Source organism: Chironomus tepperi, unplaced genomic scaffold, assembly GCF_022539635.2.
Source record: "Chironomus tepperi strain 1889 unplaced genomic scaffold, CSIRO-AGI_Ctep_v1 contig_33, whole genome shotgun sequence".
NCBI classification, from domain to species: domain Eukaryota; kingdom Metazoa; phylum Arthropoda; class Insecta; order Diptera; family Chironomidae; genus Chironomus; species Chironomus tepperi.
Genome location: NW_027226155.1, coordinates 374,700 through 395,372, shown reverse-complemented (window position 1 = coordinate 395,372; position 20,673 = coordinate 374,700). Strand labels below are relative to the sequence as shown.

The window sequence follows — 20,673 nt, the reverse complement described above, 5'->3', positions numbered from 1 at the left end:
GTAAAAATGAGAAATTAAGAATTTTGAATTAAAAGTTTCTAAAAGTCAAAATATACAGCTTTTCATTAGTACCTGATCCTAATTTTCACTACCTATATTCATAGAATCTCTACTATACTAATGAAATCGCTACTCATAGTCCCTAATTTTCATTCCTATTTTTAATCGTGTGTGGAATGTAAATTGGATGTCGTATAAGAGATGAGGCCTAGAAACAGCTGTACATGAGACAGCAATGCACAACTGCACACAGAATCTCATCAAGACCTTGAAAATCGATGAAAGGAAGGAAAAAAATGAAAAAATATGGGATGTGTCGCGTTGTCTACAGTCATGAATGAATCATATGAAGTATATTCTTCTTCCATTTTTATACGTTCCATTAACATTAATCGTATATTCCCACGATTATTACTTCCCTATCTTATCACACATTTTTTAATTATGCATATAGACACGAAAGTTCGCTTACAACAAGGCAGAAAAAAATCTGACAAGAACTAAGCATATAGTAAGTCAGATGTGGAAAAAAATCAATAAAAATTTCTTCGTCGAATGGTCAATGAACAAAAAAAAAAGTAAAAATTTTAAACTTAACTGAAACTTACAGAATTTTTTGGTTTGTCCTTTAGAATCAATCCACATTCATTTGCTATTTTCATTCAATACCGGCACGATATGATGCTTAAAAACTTTATTTTTTTTTTTATTATTTATTTCACAATGTTTTCATATCTACTTTACTTTCTAACATAAACTTTGAGACTAAAGGAACATGTATTTTTTTAATACTGTCGACTGGATGTTACTCTCTTTTATTTGTGAGAAGAGAGAGGATTTTTGATTGGCTGAGAGGAAAATTGAGCAACTTAGAGCAAGTTTCTGAATTTAAATTTTTATCTAACGAACTTTTTAATTTTGAATGGATTATTTTACAAACTTCTGTTTTAATTATTGAACTTTGTTAAATTTTAAATCTCAGAAATCCGTTTAAAACGACTGAAAATTGAACTTTTCTGAAGTTTTCAAATACTCTTTTTGAATATTTTTTGACTGTTATGATGTAAGCGCACTATACGAAAGAACTTAGTTTATAAAAATAAACAAGGAATGCTGCGAATAAGAAAGCCGAAAAATTTTAATTGGACAACAATATTTGTGGTGTCATTAATAGGAACATTATCCGGTATTTACATCTATAATCCACTCTTACAACGATACGTTGAAGAGGAAATAAAGGGAAAGAAGGATAAGAAACAAAGTAAGTCAAAAATCAAATTAATTCACAATTTTCACTAAATTATTATTCTTAATCCAGATGAACAATAAAGCAGTTCAAATGAAAAGGCTGATGTACCTTTGCGTCGGTGCATTATCATCATTGACTTTCATCACAATTGGATATAAATTTTACGTTTCACCGTATTTCAAAAGAAGGAAGTATCTTAGAAATGAGGAATTTGCAAATTATGTATTTGAGCAGGAACAATCGACACAACAGAAAAAATTGGAATCTAGTGGATGACAACATCAAGGATTAGTGTGAATCAATTAAGGCATTTTAGTTGTAGAGTTCTTGCATATTTTGTAAATTGAAGTCTTTCAATAAATTAATTAAAATAGAAACTTAAAACGAGTCTGAAAGTTATGCGTATTATAGGAATGAATTAATATTTTTCACACATAAGTCTCACCACTGCAAATTGGATGAAATTTTAATTTTTCTGAACATTCCCAACACGATCATATGTTTTTTGACCAGAAGATTAAAAGCTCAATTGGCAAAAGCGCATCTACTATGAGGTTGTCATGTCTTCAAATAAAGGTTTTACATCTAAAATTCAATTCAACCGTTTTAAAGTCTGAAAAAAAAAACAATAAACCGGAATGAATTGAACTTTTTTTACTGAACAGATATTCCTATTTGTTTACATTTTTCCGATATTTCTTTTTACTAAATTTGTGCTATGATTAAGGATTTTTCTTTTCATCTAAATTGTTCTACCGCATTTATACAATATTTTCGAAATCTCAGCCAACCATCCAAAGTGAAAAACTGTCGCATTTTATCAGCAATTACTGCTAAATTAAAATAATATACAGTAACAATGGCACTTTTAAAGAAACAGTATATAATTCCTCTAGGCTGTATTGCAGTGGCTGCTGTTGTATCTCACTTCCTTCCAAACTTTGTAAAACCGAAGAAAGACGAGTTGAAACTACTTCCACAAACTCAGGAATGGAAAAAGTAAAAATCTGAAATTTATTAACTGGATCTTTTAATTTAATATTATTTTCTCTACTTCCAGATGATGTCACGGCATTAAATTAATTATGTATTATAGAATAATTGATTTGTAAATAAATTCGTATCATAAAAATGATTTATTGTATTTAAAATGTTTAATTTGTTTAGAAACCCAATTCCCGTCTAATCTAATCACAAACAGATAGAAATTAACAATATTTAGTAAAAGATTTGCTAGTTGCCCATTTCATAATTCATCAATTAACTGCCGATTTTTCTTTGACCAAGTGCATTCTGGATTCTCCTTCCATTCACTGGATCCTTCAGTGTCTTTATAATATTCCCTTTTGAAAATTGGAACTGACTTTTTTAGTTGATCTAATGCGAATGGAAGTGCTTCAAGGCTTGTTTGTCTATGCGGTGAACTGATTGCAATAATGACACTTGCTTCTTTCACTGGAACTTCACCTAATCGATGATAAATGCACATATTTTGAACATCTGGCCAGTTCAGTCTCACATCATCGCATATTTTGGACATGATCTTTTTTGCCATTTCATCGTATGCTTCATATTCTAACTTGACGACCTTGAAAATAGCAAATTATAATTTTTCAGTCATTTAATAAAACATTGTCAAGTACTTACTTGCTTGTTCTGAAAATTATCACGAGTTGTTCCTATAAATAATGATACAGCACCACAGCTTTCATGTGCACACAGCTCGCTGATTTCTGTTGGATCTAATTTGTCGAATGTAAGTTTTAGGTAATCCATACTGAATTTTTAACCACCACTTAATGGAGGAATCACAGCAAGTTCGTCGTTATTTTTCAATACAATATCACCACTCTCCACGTATTCGTGATTGACGGCTAAGACAATATTGTTTTTTATCACTTCCAATCCAAATTTATTGCAAATTTGAAGTTTAAGTTCCTCAAAGGAAATTTTTGATTTTACTTTAATATTTTCCTCACTTTTACCAGCAAGTTCTCGTGAAATTGCAAAGAATAAAACCTTAATGTCTACTTGATGGTGATCCATTTGAGACATTCATACTGACTATATCATTTAACTACGATAAGCACTTTTGTAATGAATAAAAACATACAAATACATTCGTAAACATGATTGTATGCTACATAGATTTCTCTATGTGTATAGATGATAAAACGATGAACTAACAGTGAAATATTCCATATTGGTGTTGGAGCAGAGTAGAATCTGAAGTATCGAGACAAATGTTGTTAAATCTGATAACAGGTCTCTGTGGGAAAAAGGTTAGTCACTAGACCTAAAATGTATTATTATTTCTTTTGTTACAGTTTGTTTGGTAGTTGTGGTAAATGTAGTTTAATTAATAACAATTTACTATAGGTTTTGTAAATAAATGAAATGTTTATTCTTCGGAGTTCAAATGCAGATTGAACTTTTGTACGAAAAGGGGCCTTCAACTATGTCCAATACATATCATTCAAATCTGAAGTGAACGTTTTAACAGTTAAAGTTCAATTTTGATGAAAGACCGATCATTTCAATTTTTCCAATGATTGCTGCCATAAGTTTTATTGAAATTAATAAAAATTCAATAAAATGAAATCAGTTTTATTTTTTGAAATATTCTTTTTAGACTTTTTAAGGATTTCAACATAAATAGTCCATGAGTTTGATATTATTAAACATCTTGTATGGGATCATAATGTCCAGAATATAATTTATGTGTAGCGTATACATTTCTTTGTAAAATGCATTCCCAACTTCCTCCATTAAGATAACAGTTATATTTTGGTATTGCTGAATTAAATATACATCGAGTGCCTGCTTGTCTATAAGATGGTGATCCAACGAATACCGAATTTAGGGTTGTTGATGCATATTTGTTTTGGTTTCTTATTAGGTCAACGTTTATCGCAAAATTAACAATATCATTGTTGGTAACACAATTTCTACAAACATGTTTTGTTTCAAATAGATGATTAGGGCAGCGATTATTACGTAAAACCATACTCGTTAAGACCATAGCATTACAGAACTTATTAAGATCACTTTGTCTTTTAAATCTTTCGTGATCGTGTTCCTCATTTGTGATTGGCAAAAGACTTCTTTTCTTTCTATCCATATGTTGAGAACAATCCACACATTGATATGTCACAATCACTTTCATCCAATAATTACAATCATTGTTTTTCAATGTTATGCGATTTCCTTCAATTTGACAACTGTTTTTGCCATCGCATAAATTCTTGACACTTGATGTAACATCATACGTACACAAGCCAACTAGCTTTCCAGTAAAAAAAAAAAAATTTCGCCAGTTTGGATTAAATGTATTTTTCAGCAGTTGATAAGTCCATTCAGCGTAGTCCACATGAATTATCTCATTCTGAGAACATTCTATTTGACCAGTATCTCCTTCATCAATTGTTTGAGAAAGTGCATTAATTCCACTTAGAACACTTAGTGATATTAATAATATCATGAAATTCATTATGGATATTGCTTAAATTTGATGCTTTGTAGATTGAAATTCAAGAAACTCAAAACTTTCACTGATGAATTGAATATTTTTGTTCTCATTTTTATACTTTTCCTTACATACTTTATACTTTATAAATATTATTAAACGTATCAAAATGCATTATCACGTGTCGCATGAATTTCATCATCATATGCATTCCTTTACATTATTTTCAATTAAAGATCAAATCTTTTTTAAATCATAACACAATGAATTACGTCGGGCTAATTCAAATTGTGCTATTCATGAGACATAATTAATGTAAGGTATAATACTTTGATTACTATTCCAGGATCTTGGTTTAGCAGTGCAAGGTACTTTTTGAAAGCAACGACAAATCAACTAAAGTCAATAGTTAAGAAATGTTAAATGTTATTAAAAGCTTCACACTCAAATGGTTCCATAATTATTTCCTCTAGCTGAAAAAATAATTAGGCATATACCACATTCTTTAATCATCAATGGTTTTAGTAAGTGCACTGCCTCTACTAAAGACACTTAGTGAGATTAATATGTTTATGTAAATCAGTGATTTTCTTAAAATTAATTATTATGTTTATGGCTGTGTTCAACTGGTGGTAAGAAATTTTAAGTATATTTTAATTATCAGCTACATTTCCATGGAAATTCTGCTTTAAGTGAAACTCATATTAGAAAAGTTCAGAGTTGTCAAATAAGTGCCTTTGGAAAGGGAGCTTTTGACTTTGTCTAGGCATTACCTATAGAAAGATAAACAAATTTGCATTTTTGTTGGCTTTCCTATGCAAAGAGGCACTGATTATCCAAATGTAATATTGACTTTGTCTAGGCACAGCCTATAATAGACATTCAGCTTTAACTAATTTATTTAAATACTCATTTTTTCTATTTATATGTCTTGCCTTGATGAAATCCTTAAAAGATTTCGGAGACATTCCTTCTCATGAGCTACAATTCCATGGAAATAATAGTTAGGGTGGCCATCTGCTAGACTGTGTCCCGAAAAAGCCTCAAGACAAGCGTAGATTTGAGTAGGTTTGATTTGGAAAAGACATGCTTATTATAGGCATTGCCGAGGTAAAGGATTGAATTTGGCTAGACAGTGTCTTTGCCCAGGCAATTTTGACTTTGATAGCAAATCAATTGGTGGCAACTCTGGCAACTGAAAAATATCAGTCTTACCTCGTTTTGCAGACAGACATGCTCTGCCTGAAAAACAATTAAAGCAGATTCCACGGAAATCTCGATTTTAAACCAAATTTTATTTAATTTTCGTAACAAAAAAAAAAGAATTAAACACTCAAAATTTTTAGTTCACAGAATTTGATTCCATACCAAAGCGTACATTTGAAATTTATTTCTTTTTATGTAGTTGCGGTGCAGAAATTTTAACCTTTCCTGGAATATTTCTAGCCAATACTTCATCCTTCACAGACTTCAACAAATCCTTTTCACGATTAGAGCATGTTTTGTCCTTTAGGAAAATTTGAACAGCCATTTTGGCTGCTTTACCACGTTTTCCAGTTCCTGGTGTCAATTTTACTTTGTATCTGTGGATATAAATAAGATTAATTAAGAATAAAACTAATAATCATGTCAATAAACTTACTTATAGTTGTGAAGAGTTTGATATGGAGCAACGACTGGAATAGCAAATAAAAGTTCATCCTCATCAACGGGTAAGCCAGTGAGAGAATCCAACATGTCAAGTTCATCATTAATTGGTGTATCGTCAGCATCCTCAACTTGTTTTGGCTTTGGTTGTGGATTTCTTGCTTTAGACTTTTGGAAAGTTTCCTCTTCTTCCTGCTTCTTCGTTTTACGGCTGTCCTTACCAGAACCAGATGATTTTAATATTTCCATAACTAATGCTCGTTCTTCTTCATCTTGATCTCCATACTTTTGCTTTATTTTCTTCATTTTACCTTTCTGTCCACGTTTCGGCCCACCTTTATCCTCCTTTTCATCACGTTGCTCTTCTTTTTGCTGCTGTTGCTGTTTATTTTTCTTTTGTGGCTTTAATTTCTTTTCCATTTTCTTTACCTTAAGTGGAGCTGCTTGAATGAGAGTCGCTTCTTCTTCCTCATTTTGTGCACTTTCCGACATCATACGTTCTAGTTTTGGGTCAGGCTTTATGTCAACCTTTCCTGTATTATGCTCAATCTTAATATGTGTATTTGGAAATGCGTTGCTATCCTCATCACTGCTCGATTCCTCTTTTTCTTCTTCAATAACCAAATCTGACAGTTTTTGAGACACTTTGTGTTCCACAACAACTTCTTGCTCCTCATCAATTTCTTCTTTCTGTTCATCACCATCACTATCGTCTGATTCTAAACGAATTTCTTCATCTTCATGTATCGATTCAACTTGCTCAGTCATAATGCTTGATGTATCATCATCGAATTTTCTTACACGTCTTTCGCCTTTATGCCTCTCAACGGAACCGTCTTCTAATTTGAATAGAAAACTTAAGCCAAGCATGAGATGACATGGTGGAAGGAAATTTTTCTTGCCACGAATCATGAAGCTACCGGTTGATAAATATTCACCTGTGAATTAAAGGATGTAGTTTAACATTAGGAAATCTGATAATGACAAGCAAGTCAATGATAATCTACAGACTTAGCTGGAACCAGACAAAATTCTAGTGAAAATGTTTTAGATTCGTTCAGATTGATGGACATGGATTGACATGTGTAATTTAAAAACGACCACTCTAATTGAATTCAAATTATAATTTTAATTAGACTATATTAGTCTAGTCCAGTAGTAGGCAACCATTTTTGTGCCATTGAATACCTTGATGGTAAGTCACAACTGAAACCGCACATGGATACTTTGATGGCAAGTCACAACCGAAACCGTACATGGATACTTTGATAGTAAGCCACAACTGAAATTGCATACGGCATACCTTGTTGGTGAGCCCCGACAAAAACCTAATACAGCATACCTTAATGATAAGCCATGACTGATAATGCACACGGCAGCATACCTTAACGGTAAGCCACGATGGAAACAGCACACGGCATGCCATTCATGGCATTTCAAAAATAATTAATCAGCGTGCTAGTGTACCGCGAAACACAGGTTCCCCACCACTCATCTAGCCAGTTAAGCGTCTGAATTGAATATCATTTAAGCCAAAAATATTCATTTTAGCTTGAAATTCAGTCAACAACAGACATGAATCTATGGAAATTCTTAATTTTCATCAAATTAAGTCAAGCTTATTACTTCGACATGTCCAAAGATTTGTCTGCAATTTCGACTAGTCTATATGACATTGTGGATGAATATTTCGTCAAACAGCAAACTTAGTTTGACATTCACGTCAGCCAACCAGAATCAACAGACGTAATTGACATTCTGAATGAGTTTTTATCAAAAAATGAAGGAAAATGCAGCTTTAAGTTTCAAATTCATTGGATATACGATAAAATGAATCCACACTTTTTGAAAAATCCAGCAATTTTCTTCTTGACATCATCTGACTATTTTCCTCGAATCCTAAGATTTTACAGCACAAAGTACATGATAAGTGGACTTATGAAATTTTTCATATTTTTAACAAGTCAGACTTATGATGAACTTAAGAATGCATGGCAAATGGAATTAATTTACAAAAGATTAACACTATTTACAGGATCAATAATCCATCACTCATTTTTCATTACAAATGATGGACATACAGTTACTTTATCAACAATGGAATGGTTTGTTAAAGGATGTAACAGTCTGTCCTTAGAACAAGTCTATATAATATATTCAATAAAACATCCTCAAAATGGACAAAAAAACTCAAAAATTATGAAAAATTTATGAACTTTAATGGATGTGATTTAGTCATGTTCGTGCCATGTCTAAGTTGTTACTCATCTAATTTGTGGACATACACAAAAGTTTCAAAGAAACGCATAAATAATCGTGATGTTACATCCATTTTCGGATTAGTGCCAGAAGTATTCAGGATGGCATCAACAAAATTCAATTTTACCGCTATTTACCAACTAGGTGTGATTCACGGAGGCATGTCAATGCCAAGTATTGAAAATATTAACTTAATTTCATACAATGGAACTGTTTTCCAGCCGTTGGTATTTTTTGATGTCATGGGCCTACATGTCATTGAACCAGACATAGATAACAATGAATATGGTGTCTTTAGAAGCTTTATTGACGTTAAATTTGAATTTTTTGCAACACCAGCAGATGCCTACACGCCATATGAGAAGTTATTACTACCATTCGATGAACAAACTTGGATATTATTGACAGTGACATTTCTAGTGACATTTTTGACAATTATAGTTATCAATAGAGTCTCAAAGAATGTACAAGACAAAGTATATGGCAAGGAAATTGATACTCCAATTTGGAATGTCATCAGCATATTCTTTGGCATATCCCAGACTAAATTACCGACAGAAAATTTCTCTAGATTTATTTTGACACTTTTCATTGTGTTTTGTTTGATTTTTCGGACATGCTATCAGAGTAAATCATTTGAGTTTCTAACTGATGAGCCAAGACGATCACCACCAAAGACTATACGAGATTTGGTTGACAGAAATTACACAATTTTGACATCTTTGAAGAAAAATGCCGATGATTTTATTGGAGCTGATTTAGAACTTTGGTATGTGATATAATATCAATAAACAGACAATGAACATGCTCAGCCAAAGGAGCGTGCTCATGAGTATACTTAATCAATATAATTGCTCAGCTTTGTGAGCAAACTCTTAAGCATGCTCATTGTCTGTTCGGAAACTTTGTCCATTAAAATTCTAGTTCTACTAATCTTCATCAGGCCCAAAACTGAAAGCATCAATGTTGAAGCTTTACGGCTGATATTCAAGACACAATCACAAAATTCATCTGCAAGAATCTGCCTGATTGTTGATGAACTCTTTCATATGAGCTTAAAGCAAGTCGAGCAACAAAATTTTGATTGGAATCAGATTGACGCAAGCATATTAACATCGCATGAAGGTATTGTGATACCTGTTAAAACATTTTATTATAAAATGATTCACAATGTTACGGAAAGGCTGATTGATTCTGGAATTATGATTTTTCTAGCTGAATCATTTGCAAAATATTTAAGAAAATTCTCAAATGAAAAAGGTCCAAAAATATTGAGTATTGATGATCTTGCATTTGGTTGGAATATATGGTTTGGATTTTGTATAACTTCTGGATTGATTTTCATAATTGAGTTAATTTTATTGACAAAAACTTGCCGAAAAATAGTTTTAAATAGATTTTCATATGATATATTTAAATTTGGGAAAATTAAGCATGCTAAAATCCATCCAATGGATATAAAAAGCTCAATAGCTTATGAATATCAGATATTAAGCATAAAGCTTAAGAAAAAATTTAAAGTAAAGAATTTAATTGATGAAATTTTTGGAGAAAAAATTGAACCAGATGAAGAATCGTAATTAATTCTTTTAGGAATAAGGAACGATATTTAAGACAGTCAGCTACAGACTAACTTTTTAAAAGCCTATTTAAGATTTTGGATATTTGCAATTTGTGTAAACGGTTAATTTTTAAATTTACATATGAAAACTGTACAAATGTTTTCATATGGTTTTAAAATCAAGGAAAATAATTTGTGAGGTTTTGAAGCATTAAATATAATTTGTATGGTTCTCACTATAAGACTGTTTTATGAAAATCATTTTCAAATCTTTTAAATCCGTTAAACTATACTTGACTAAGAAATTTAATGAATATTTACCTGTTGGTGCTGTTTTAGACACCTGATCACTTCTAACCCAATAAGCACTAGTGACGATTTTCGAGTCCCAAGCAACACTGTATGAAATAGCCATCGTTCCAGCTTCCAATAATGTTTTTGGAGGAACTTCTTCACCGCTTGGATTTTTAATAACAACGGATGAGGCACCTTGAATTTCAGCATGCACATAAATGTCTTTATCACGCATATATTTCTTTACAATTATCTCATTCTGCTGCTGATCACGTCCACCAATTACGAGATAATTTTCAGACGAAATGAACCAAAAGAATTTCTCAAACCAGTAAACTTTTCTGGCTTTTGTGATTGTTGTTTGAATTTTGACGTCTTTTAAAGCCTGTTTAGTCTTTCTTTCAGCTGATTTAAGTGCCTTGTCGCTAGCTTCGATTGTCTTCTGTTCTTTCTTTGCTGCCGTTCTCTTCTGTTCATAATATCGTGTAGCATTTGAGTATGCCGTTAGTGACAAGTCAATATCAACGGTCATTGGCAACAGCTTCTCTTCGCCTTCCTCAAAATCGTCATCAGAGTCTTCATCAAAACTTTTATATGGATCTTCTAGATATAAAGTAATATGATTTGTCTCGAGTTTCAGTTGACGGATTCTCATAGCAATTGGATCATGTTGTTCTTGCCGTTCCTTTATTAATTCTTTAATTTCAGTCCATGAGAGTTGTCTAGCTATTAATGAACGCATTGCATAAATTGCACTATCAACTAAAATTTGATTTCTAGTAATAAGTTCAGCCTTATCGCGATCAGCTTGCTGTGCCTTTGCTAAATCATCAATACGTTTAATGTGATCATTTTTAATGTGCGTGAGCTTCTTAATTACATCTCGTTCCTGTTGTATAGCTTTCAAATCAATTCGTTGACTCTCTAAACTTGAATAAAATTCATCAACAGCTTGTAAGAATGTTGGGAACTCCTTTACTGGTTCTTTTAAATATTGATTGTATAAATAAGGCTGGAATTCGATATTTGTATAGAAATATTCTTCTTTCCCGTCAGTTGTTGGCTTAGCTTCTTTCTTTTGAATTAGATAACCTTTTGAAGGCTGTTCTCGTCCATCTCTCATCATTGTGTACATGTCATTAATTGCATTCATCAATAATGGCATATCATCATCAAAATTAAAGTCTCTCAAGACTGTATTTCCTTCCTTATTACGATTCTTCTTCTTTTTCTTTTTCTTCTGACCATCTTGATCTGGAACTTCCTCTTCCTTTAATTCACCACCAATTTTACAATCCATAAGTCCATATGTAATCAGGCAATGATCAATCAATGAAGCACCAAAAGGCAAATGTGGATTCAAAATCGTTCGAATTGTGTCGCCTGGCTTTCCTTCCTTCATCTTCTCTTTAATAAAATTCATATTTGGCTGTTCATCAGTTGAACGTGCTCTAGATAGTGGATAAATCTCACGAACAGCAAATCGAAGCTCTTCGCCTTCTGTATGTGGACGTAAAACATTCAAAATTAAATAAGTATAATCACATAAAATGATATTTCCTCGATCATAAAGTTCCAGGATGACGTGATAGGCAGCTTCACCAGTACCAAATTGAAGATCAATAATTCTGTCACTTCCCATTTGCTCAATTTTCTCTAATCTTTTATTTTTTAAATGTTTTCTAAGTTTCATTGTAAATCCAGAAGGTGAAACTGATTTTGGCCAATCGAATGCTGTTTTTTGAATTCTCGTGCCTGATTCCAGTAGTAATACATTCTTCTCTTCATTATTGTGCAAACGAATTAAATAAGTCTTATTGTCAATATCGTAAATTTGATTTACTCTGTGGCCAACAAGGCTGAAATGAAGAATTTTATGATTTAACGATTTTTCAGACTGAATAATGATATGTTTACTTACAATTTTAGTTCCGCTAACGCACAAACTATATCAAACGTATTAAATCGAGTTTTCATTGTTAATAATAGTTAATTCTTGGAAAATCACGAAATGATGAAATTGATGTTTTTTTACTATGAAAACCTTACAAATGTTTTTTGTTTATGCTTTGAAATTTTCTGATCCGGACAAAAACGTTTGTTTCTTCGAAATATTAAATTAAATATCAAAGATTGCTTTGAGATTGTCTTGATTTTGCATTTTGAATATGTTTGTTTGTAGTTTTAATTAACCTCAGTTGCATGACATTTCTTAATTTAATGAAAATTGGAAAATTCTATGAGATAATCCATGTCGATGATCAAAATATTTTCAATTTCTGGCGGTTAAAACACGAGATCGAAGTTGAAGGCAGATTTATATTAAGAAAAAGTAGGCAAATATAATTAATTTACTTAATTTAACTAAATAATAATCTTCCTAACACTTCTATCTTACAGGTTACTATAAAATTAAGGCATCAACATGGACGGAAACAACGTAAATCGACAAGTTGCTGATACGCAAGAAATGGACTCACAAACAATATCACAGCAATATTATACTTGTGAAGATTATGACAATTGGGGAACTCTCAAAGACATGAGTAATGACTTGTTTTTCCTGAAAGCTGGAAAAACATACTTTGGACGTGAGATACATCCGAATAAAGAACTTGATGCAGATAATTATATTTTTAATCACAATAAGATGAAGAAAAGTGTTTACGATCGACTTTCAAAGACTCATTTTATGATAGAACGAGCAATTACTTCAGACAACTCGAAAAACTATGAACCAGCAGTAATAACATGTTTAGGACGAAATGGTATTTATGTTGGAGGGAGTGGAAAAATGAAAGTAAATGAAAAACGAATCATAAAAGATGGCGACTGGATCTCTTTATCGCAAGGAGTAAGACTTTTCCTATTTACATATGTTAGAACTGAGGAACTTTGTATTGAAAGAAGCTGCGAAATCCATTCCATTTACTATATTGGTGAAACAATTGGTATGTAAACTTTGACACATTCAGTTTGCTTGAAATTAGCATTTGCACTGTTAATAATCATTTTACAGGTCGTGGAGCATGTGGCCAAGTACGAAAAGTATATAATCTAGTTCCAACTTGTGACGAGAATAACACGGTTGTGTTCAATGTGTATGCCATTAAGTGCGTGGAAAAACCAAAAGAATCATTATCGAAAGATACAGAAGAAGCTTTCAACTCACTTTTGAATGAAGTTACAATTATGAAGAAAATTGAGCATGCCCATGTTCTGAGACTATTTGCTGTTTTTGAAAGTACACAGGAACTGATTCTTGTGTTTCCGTTCATGAAAGGCGGTGACTTGCTATCGAAAATCCTTAAACAACCACAAAAATACTTGAGCGAGGATGATTCCAAATATTTCTTTTTGCAACTGATCTCTGGATTAAAATACTTGCACTCCAAAGGAATTACACATCGAGATATTAAGCCGGAAAATATTTTATTGAGCGATCAAAGTGATTCTCCGTTGCTGTCAATTGCAGATTTTGGATTAAGCAAAATGAATGATACAATGAGAACTCAATGTGGAACTGAAGTTTATGTTGGTAAGTTCCAATCAGTACAGTAAACTTCAACGCCTAACGATCTTGTGCTATTCAAATACTCTAACGGTTTTCAAAAATTCAAATTCATAATTGTTCAATTTTTGAACTTTGAAATTGAATTGACAATTCAAATTAAAAAAAAGACGTTACGATTTCAATAACTTTACCTTTTAATTACAGCTCCTGAAATTCTGAAGAAACGCTCACATTATACAAATGCTGTTGATATTTGGTCTTCGGGAGTGTTCCTCTACGCAATGCTAACAGGTTCTTGTTTAAAGTTTTGTTTATTTAATTAATACAATTTTTGTAAATTTACAGGAAGGATGCCATTTAACAAAAATCACAACGGATCATTACGTGATCACATTTTAGCCGGAAAGTATGAATTTATACCAGCATCCTTATGGAATCGAGTAAGCTTTTAGAATTTAATTAAATTAATTTTTTAAAATATTTCATTTATTCACGAAATTCTAACAGATGCAGACAGCAAAAAGTATTATAAATTTCATGCTGCAAGTTAATCCCCGTAACCGAATGACAGCACATCAACTTCTCGAACATAGGTGGCTAAAAGACGATCGAGTCCATCAACGATTGGAACGTGCTTATTTGAATAATAATATTAATACTATTGACTATATGGATGAGACAACAGATGAATTAGAAAAGACATTAGTTAATGTAAGCATCCATGAAGAGGAAAATCCACCGAAGCGTCAAAAACTTCGCTAAAAATTTGACAATACGCAGTGATTAAAAAAATATGCCGTACCTGAATATATTAATTAATTATTTTTTAAGATGAAGTGATCTCCAAATTATTTTTTGGGAAATTTTTTTTTTTTTGAAACATTTATTTTTTAAACATTATATTCCTTATTACTTTATTAAAAAAATGTAGAGAAAGAGCAACTATTTTTGAGACAAAATCTACGTATGTACAACCTTAATCTACATAACTTCATTGAACCTCTAAATTTAACATTGTCATTATTTTTAAGATACCAAAGTGCACAGAAATTGAAGAAAACAAAAAAACTCGAAACTCAAAAAAAAACATAAAATTAAGAATGCCTCTGTACAAAACTTAAGATTAAGAATCATTCCCTCAAACATTATTATTGATACAAAACATATTGTAAGTCAAATTATTATAATGTTTTCTGGGTGTATTGATCAAGTATAATTAATGAATAAATAAAGTATAAGATAAGAGGAAACACTTTGAGGGTCTTAAAACTCAACATCTTGATGTAACTGATCGATCAAGAAGGAATTGTAAGGCGTCCAGGAGCTCCAAGAGCAACATGGCGTAGGTCGGTAATGAAGGAATGCCAGTTAGATGTCAAAACTGAGAATTTGTATAAGCTTTGTGATACAGCCAGCATCAGAGTCAGATGGAAGGCATTTTGTAACAACCTAGGCTCCAAGTCGGAGCATGGTTCCAGTAAACAAGTAAGTACTGAGTCATATAGAAGTTTTTTCAATTCCCTAAAATCAAAATACCCTAGTGTTGAGTCAAGGAACTTCCTAAGTTTTAGCATTCCTGCCTACATGCAGGGAAACAAAGAGAGGCAATTTCTCAAACATGAATGATAGATACATCAAGTCAGGTATTTTGACAGAAAATTTTGCTTGGGGAGCCCGATCATTTTTGTTTTTGGATATCTTGAAGTACACCATTATAAGGTGGACAGCTGATGCTGTTTTAATTATTCTTCAAATTTTTCTATCCATAATTTATGCTTATGTCATTAAATTCAAAACAAGTAGCAGTAGCCAAACTTTGTAAAACAAAATAAACCCACACAATTCTTTGCAGCATTAAAAATAGAAAATGCTGAGAAGAAGAGATTGAATGTGTAGGAGATGAAAAAGATAGTTAGCATGATATTTTTATTTTCCTTATCAACGGAAATATGTATAAGGATATAAAAGAAGGGATTTCAACAGAAAACTCATTCTTGATTGATTTAATTTTGTTTACAATAAGATGGAATTGCTTTTGAATTTCTCTGAAAGAAAAACATTATTGAAAGCTTTTTTTTTCTTCCTTATTTTTTTATTTTCCTACTTAAAATATGACTTCATATTATACATATTATGTTTAAACATCATAAACAGAACACAATGTACCATATTCATTTAAACATGTCGTCGAAATAATTTATATATATATAAAGGGAAATCTGACGCACAGCATATTTTGAAATAAATAGAGTAACATGATTATATTCAATGACATTTTTTTTCCTTCCTTTATTTGTTCTGCGAAAAGCACAGAAATGGATTTTAAATTTTTTCCTTACATTTCGCTCGTAGTCCCGAGCTGTACAATGCTTTGTGTATTAAAATGAGGCTAATTTCTATTCATAGTTTTAAGCTTCTAGTCTCCCATCTGACGCAATTTAGAAACTACACCTAATCAGAGCATTTAGCACAAAAATGAAGCTTTTTACTTGCAAAATTGTAAGCTTTAAAATACTAAATTTATGTTTTTATAGAATGCCCATCAGGCTCCATTGGGTTAAAGTGAACAGGCTCCGGTGGGCAGGAGATGTTGTTAGGGGACCTGTGGAAGCTCCATTAAATAAGATCTTTAATTCAATCTATGTTGATGACAAAAAAGCACAAGAAGACCAAAAAAACATCATGGAGACAATCTGTTGCTAGGATTCATTTGGTATCAGGAGTTTAAGGAGGCCAGTTTAAGGAGACGACTAAGGGAGGTCTTGGATCGCAATCTTTACGACCAGCGAAGTAACTAAGTAAGTAGGGTCAGCAAAGAACTGATAGTATTTGACCTAAATTAAAGCTTTCATCTAACTAGATAGACACGAAGCTCTTAGCAGACACAATTAAGTTATTAGCATATAAAATTGAAGCTTTTAGCAAGAAAGGCATCGAGGCGCACCAAAGCATTAAGCAACAACATTACTTTTCGAAAGCTTACATAGTCGATCCATTAATTGACTCATATGCAGCTTAGGCAACCATACATATATGTTTTTTGTTTTTGTTGATTTCAAAGAAAAGATGAAAAGGGAGTGAAATAAAAAATTCTTCTTGTCACATTTCACTTCCACGTTGACTCTGCTATCTCATAATTCTCTTTATAGCAAGCAATTTCTTATACCTCTTTCCAACTTTTTTCATACATTGCCGCTTTTCTTCATTCTATGTTCATTGGATAACAACAGTAATATATAGAGCTTATGAATATGGAAGTCCTTGTCATACATAATAAAGGTTTCATTCCTTCTTTCATGCAGCATATAGGAGAAAAAAAAGTGAAATAAATTGTATGACGATGAATTCATGCGAGTATGAAAGATATGTTTATTTGCATATTTACACAACATCACAAATTACTTTGAAATATCAGACATTGTAAGACTATGAGAGGAGCTTCAAGTCTATTAAAGTTGAAAGTTTTATGTCGTTCTTGTTATGATTGCACTTCTAGGAAATGTTTTGAGTATGTAAACAGTGTTGTTATTATTCTCGCTTAAACATAGAGCTTTTTGAGTATGGCGAGATTGGAATATAATGATGTTGTTCCTACGTGGGATGATAATTGCATCAAAGCTTGCCACAAATTACATTCAAATAATTAATAAGATTTTAATGCATTTAAAAATGGAATTAATTTCATAATTTAGGTCAGTTGTGGGCAACCTTTTATTATTCACGGCACAACTTGGTGATAAGCCTCGACCAAAACCATACAGTTGCATGGTCCAGGGTATACCAATGCAATGTACCTAGCCACAATTTGTGAGTAACGAATTCACAAGCCGAGATCGTGTGTTCAAAATACGAATTCGGGTATGCTTTCTCATGGATCGAACCCGGGTCGTAAGAGACGGTTGGCCGACATTCTAACCACTACGCTTCTGCTGCTTTTTCGCTGTATCCAACCATGATCGAAACCTGCATCCGAGAAAAGGCACCAGAAGCTCCAAAAGCAACTTGACTCAGAACAGTGATGAGAGATTGTCACCTTAACGTGGGGACAGAGAATTTGTACAAACTAAGTGACAGAGCCAGCAACAGAGAAATATAGAAACTCAAATTTTCAAGAATCAAGCACCTTTAAACAACTTTATGTGACGTAGGCGAAAAAAGCTAGTAAAAATTCAAGCCTGTATTCAAGTAATTTGATGCTTATGAACACGTGTATGTTGTGTGGCTTCATTTAATACTGTTGTGCAACTTTATGCTATTAGAGGTATTTGTGGAGGTAGAAAGGTCGAATTAAGATTTATATCTATTAACGAAACTAAATGCTAATTTTGATTGCTTTATTGTATTGCAATTTTAATTGGAATCAGTTCTTTGAAATCTAATCAAAGGAAACATTGTAATTCATCATCAAAATGATGTAGTTTTGGGAAAATCTTGATGATTAATTTGTTGATTATTGCTTGTAGTTGCAACTTTTTAACAAAATGTTTCAATTGGAAGTAAGATTTTGATGATTCCCGAGTGAAAAAAAATACGTTAGAACTAGTAGTACTCGGGGTAGTAAACATGTGCTATCTCGATACCGTTTAATCCCGGGGCAGTCACGTCCCGTTCCCGGAAGATCTTCGGGATTGGGAAAGCATAATTAAACACACACTTGACAATGACTGAAGAACTCGAACAGCATAACGTGTTCGCTTGGGCACCGACACGTCGTCATATGAACTGTAAAAGACTTTGTTGTTCGGACGTCACTGAGATAACTGATTATGAACGATTTTTACTGTAAAAGTGTTGTTCGTCGCATTGTGCCGCTCGGGGATGATGTTTATGATAGGAATGTAGCTTATGCTTTTACCAAAGGAAAGCATTATTATTCTCCGACTTGTTACCTAATTCTTGGAAATAGAAATCTTGATGTTACAGTGGATAATTTGCTTACATAAAACCCGATCTCTTACCATCCACATAGTTTGATACTGTCCCCCGCAAGAAGCTTCAGAGTGTGATTCCAGGGAAAAATTATTAGACTTTGTGGATGGTACGAGTGGATCTTGAGGAAGACTAAAGAATTTCTTGTTGGTTGGATGTGTAGAAAGTCCGCATTTTTTGTTCTAAAGATGAGTTGGAATCCGAAGACATATAGCTTTCCTGGCAACTTTGCGCCATACCGTTAATACGGCTACGTAGTGGTCCCGTTTCGAACACGCTGTACTTCTCAGGAAAACTCATTGCTCCAGATTGAGTCACATTAATTTAGAATTTTTTTATTCAACCACTCCACATGTGTAGTAAGTAAATAAAAATGTGTCGAGAACAGCAGTAATAAATTCCTCTCCCTTCCACCTGTTTAAGAGAAGTCAATTTATGCTAACTAAAAGGTCATCAACATAATAATGCGAAAGACCAAGATAGCATAAAGCTGATAGTGCAAATAGAAACTATTAATTAGAAATTATAATTCTAGTGATATCATGATTTCGCAGTAAAATATAAGCGTAGAAGTTAGTAGAAAAAAGTAGCAAGCAAGTGAACACATGTCCTTATTTATGAGCATGCATGTTACGTACTTTCATATTAGTGTAGAAAATTTATACGACTGAAAACGATGGCACTCATAAATTCATAAATAACAACATGTAATAAAAATGGATTTGCAGTCTATGATTACGATCGTCTTCTGGCTGCCTCTATTATACAAATCTCAGACACTTGTGATAAAAGTTTCCAGCCATTTCTCCCCTTTTACTGAATTTTTTTTTATCTCTCCCATTTTCTCTTCTTATTCCTTCTCGCTTGTCCTAAGAGAAAATGAAAATTGTATGTTACGTTTCGTTAACTTTTATACAATACAGATTTTTCCTACCCGAGGCTTTAAGTACATTATTGTTTGCTTATGAAATGAAATTTCTCTTGAATTTTTTTTTGGATATGGAATGCCAATCAATTATTTATTTATTTAATAATCTAATCATTTATTCATTCAGATATTCATTTCGGTCGGTATATAATATTGAGAATAAAAGGAAGAACCGTTTTGGGGTTGGAATTGACAGTAGATTGTGGTTTGAGTCGTTGCATACTCAATATAATCTGACCTTTAATAAGGGAAAATAAGAATATTTGACTTATTGCCCTTGATTTTTTTAAAATTAGTTCCTGATTGCTTCACTTACTTACTTACTATGCTTGTTGTACGGACTCAAATGGCGACTTAAGCTGGGTTTCATTTGCCATTTTCAAATGCTTACTTACTTACATCTAAAGCTGTCTCAACCACTGGCTTCCTTTTGCCCCAATTTCTATCGACAGTCAAGTTTCTATCGACAGCTTCCTTCCAAGATTTCCCAATAATCAATTGCACTAAAATATTCATCTGAATTTACACTTGTTTTCCTTACGTAAGTTAAATCCAGCATTATTATTGCATATTAAATTTTGTAATACAGACCAACATTATCGAAAATTATTGTGATGACAGATTATGACCTTAATATTGCATGTACAAGATTTAAGCATAATAGAATTTTATTAATGAATTGATTCTAAGATCTGCTAGAATAGCTGATAAAGCATAAACCACATTTGCATTTGCTGGTATTAAAGGATTAAATTTAATCCTAATACAAGTTTTGAATAGATTATTGGGAGTATATTATAGATGAAACGATCGTGGCTAATGGATA

At 32.4% G+C, this 20,673-nt stretch overlaps 4 protein-coding genes and 1 long non-coding RNA gene across 5 annotated transcripts in view; 2 read left to right on the top strand and 3 right to left on the bottom strand.

Annotated features, from left to right (window-relative positions):
- Positions 1-750, bottom strand: part of TTLL5 (Tubulin tyrosine ligase-like 5) — a 33,171-nt gene extending 32,421 nt beyond the window's left edge. Inside the window, exon 1 of the mRNA XM_070646066.1 lies at positions 609-750. The gene's annotated coding sequence lies outside the window, so the exon portion shown is untranslated. The remainder of the gene's footprint in view (positions 1-608) is intronic.
- A 1,337-nt stretch (positions 751-2,087) lies between these two features.
- Positions 2,088-2,384, top strand: LOC139094389 (uncharacterized). Its single transcript, XR_011544778.1, has 2 exons — positions 2,088-2,248; positions 2,310-2,384. It is a non-coding gene; the product is annotated as an uncharacterized lncRNA (long non-coding RNA).
- On the bottom strand, positions 2,351-3,370 carry Mocs2B (Molybdenum cofactor synthesis 2B). Its single transcript, XM_070645421.1, has 2 exons — positions 2,897-3,370; positions 2,351-2,837 (listed from the first exon to the last, which is right to left on the bottom strand). The coding sequence occupies exons 1-2, from the start codon at positions 3,023-3,025 to the stop codon at positions 2,496-2,498; spliced, it is 471 nt and encodes a 156-aa protein (XP_070501522.1). The 5' UTR covers positions 3,026-3,370; the 3' UTR covers positions 2,351-2,495.
- Positions 3,371-5,991: 2,621 nt separating this feature from the next.
- Clbn (Nuclear export mediator factor NEMF homolog Clbn) lies at positions 5,992-12,532 on the bottom strand. The gene is made up of 4 exons (XM_070645437.1): positions 12,398-12,532; positions 10,504-12,335; positions 6,358-7,300; positions 5,992-6,298 (listed from the first exon to the last, which is right to left on the bottom strand). Exons 1-4 carry the CDS (start codon positions 12,451-12,453, stop codon positions 6,103-6,105), a joined length of 3,027 nt encoding a protein of 1,008 aa, XP_070501538.1. The 5' UTR covers positions 12,454-12,532; the 3' UTR covers positions 5,992-6,102.
- Positions 12,533-12,761: 229 nt separating this feature from the next.
- On the top strand, positions 12,762-15,028 carry LOC139094620 (myosin light chain kinase A-like). The gene is made up of 6 exons (XM_070645749.1): positions 12,762-12,808; positions 12,877-13,427; positions 13,496-14,014; positions 14,195-14,281; positions 14,336-14,430; positions 14,498-15,028. The coding sequence occupies exons 2-6, from the start codon at positions 12,902-12,904 to the stop codon at positions 14,750-14,752; spliced, it is 1,482 nt and encodes a 493-aa protein (XP_070501850.1). The 5' UTR covers positions 12,762-12,808; positions 12,877-12,901; the 3' UTR covers positions 14,753-15,028.
- Positions 15,029-20,673: the final 5,645 nt, after the last annotated feature.

What these genes read in the sequence shown, in the direction of transcription:
- Clbn (XM_070645437.1), bottom strand. Translation starts at nt 12,453, where the DNA reads ATGAAAACTCGATTTAATACGTTTGATATAGTTTGTGCGTTAGCGGAA. An exon ending in GCGTTAGCGGAACTAAAATT is followed by an intron (nt 12,336 to 12,397) that starts GTAAGTAAACAT and finishes TCTTCATTTCAG; the next exon opens with CCTTGTTGGCCACAGAGTAA. An exon ending in CAAACTCTTCACAACTATAA is followed by an intron (nt 6,299 to 6,357) that starts GTAAGTTTATTG and finishes TTATATCCACAG; the next exon opens with ATACAAAGTAAAATTGACAC.
- LOC139094620 (XM_070645749.1), top strand. Translation starts at nt 12,902, where the DNA reads ATGGACGGAAACAACGTAAATCGACAAGTTGCTGATACGCAAGAAATG. An exon ending in CTATATTGGTGAAACAATTG is followed by an intron (nt 13,428 to 13,495) that starts GTATGTAAACTT and finishes ATCATTTTACAG; the next exon opens with GTCGTGGAGCATGTGGCCAA. An exon ending in CCTCTACGCAATGCTAACAG is followed by an intron (nt 14,282 to 14,335) that starts GTTCTTGTTTAA and finishes GTAAATTTACAG; the next exon opens with GAAGGATGCCATTTAACAAA.
- Mocs2B (XM_070645421.1), bottom strand. Translation starts at nt 3,025, where the DNA reads ATGGATTACCTAAAACTTACATTCGACAAATTAGATCCAACAGAAATC. An exon ending in ATAATTTTCAGAACAAGCAA is followed by an intron (nt 2,838 to 2,896) that starts GTAAGTACTTGA and finishes GCTATTTTCAAG; the next exon opens with GTCGTCAAGTTAGAATATGA.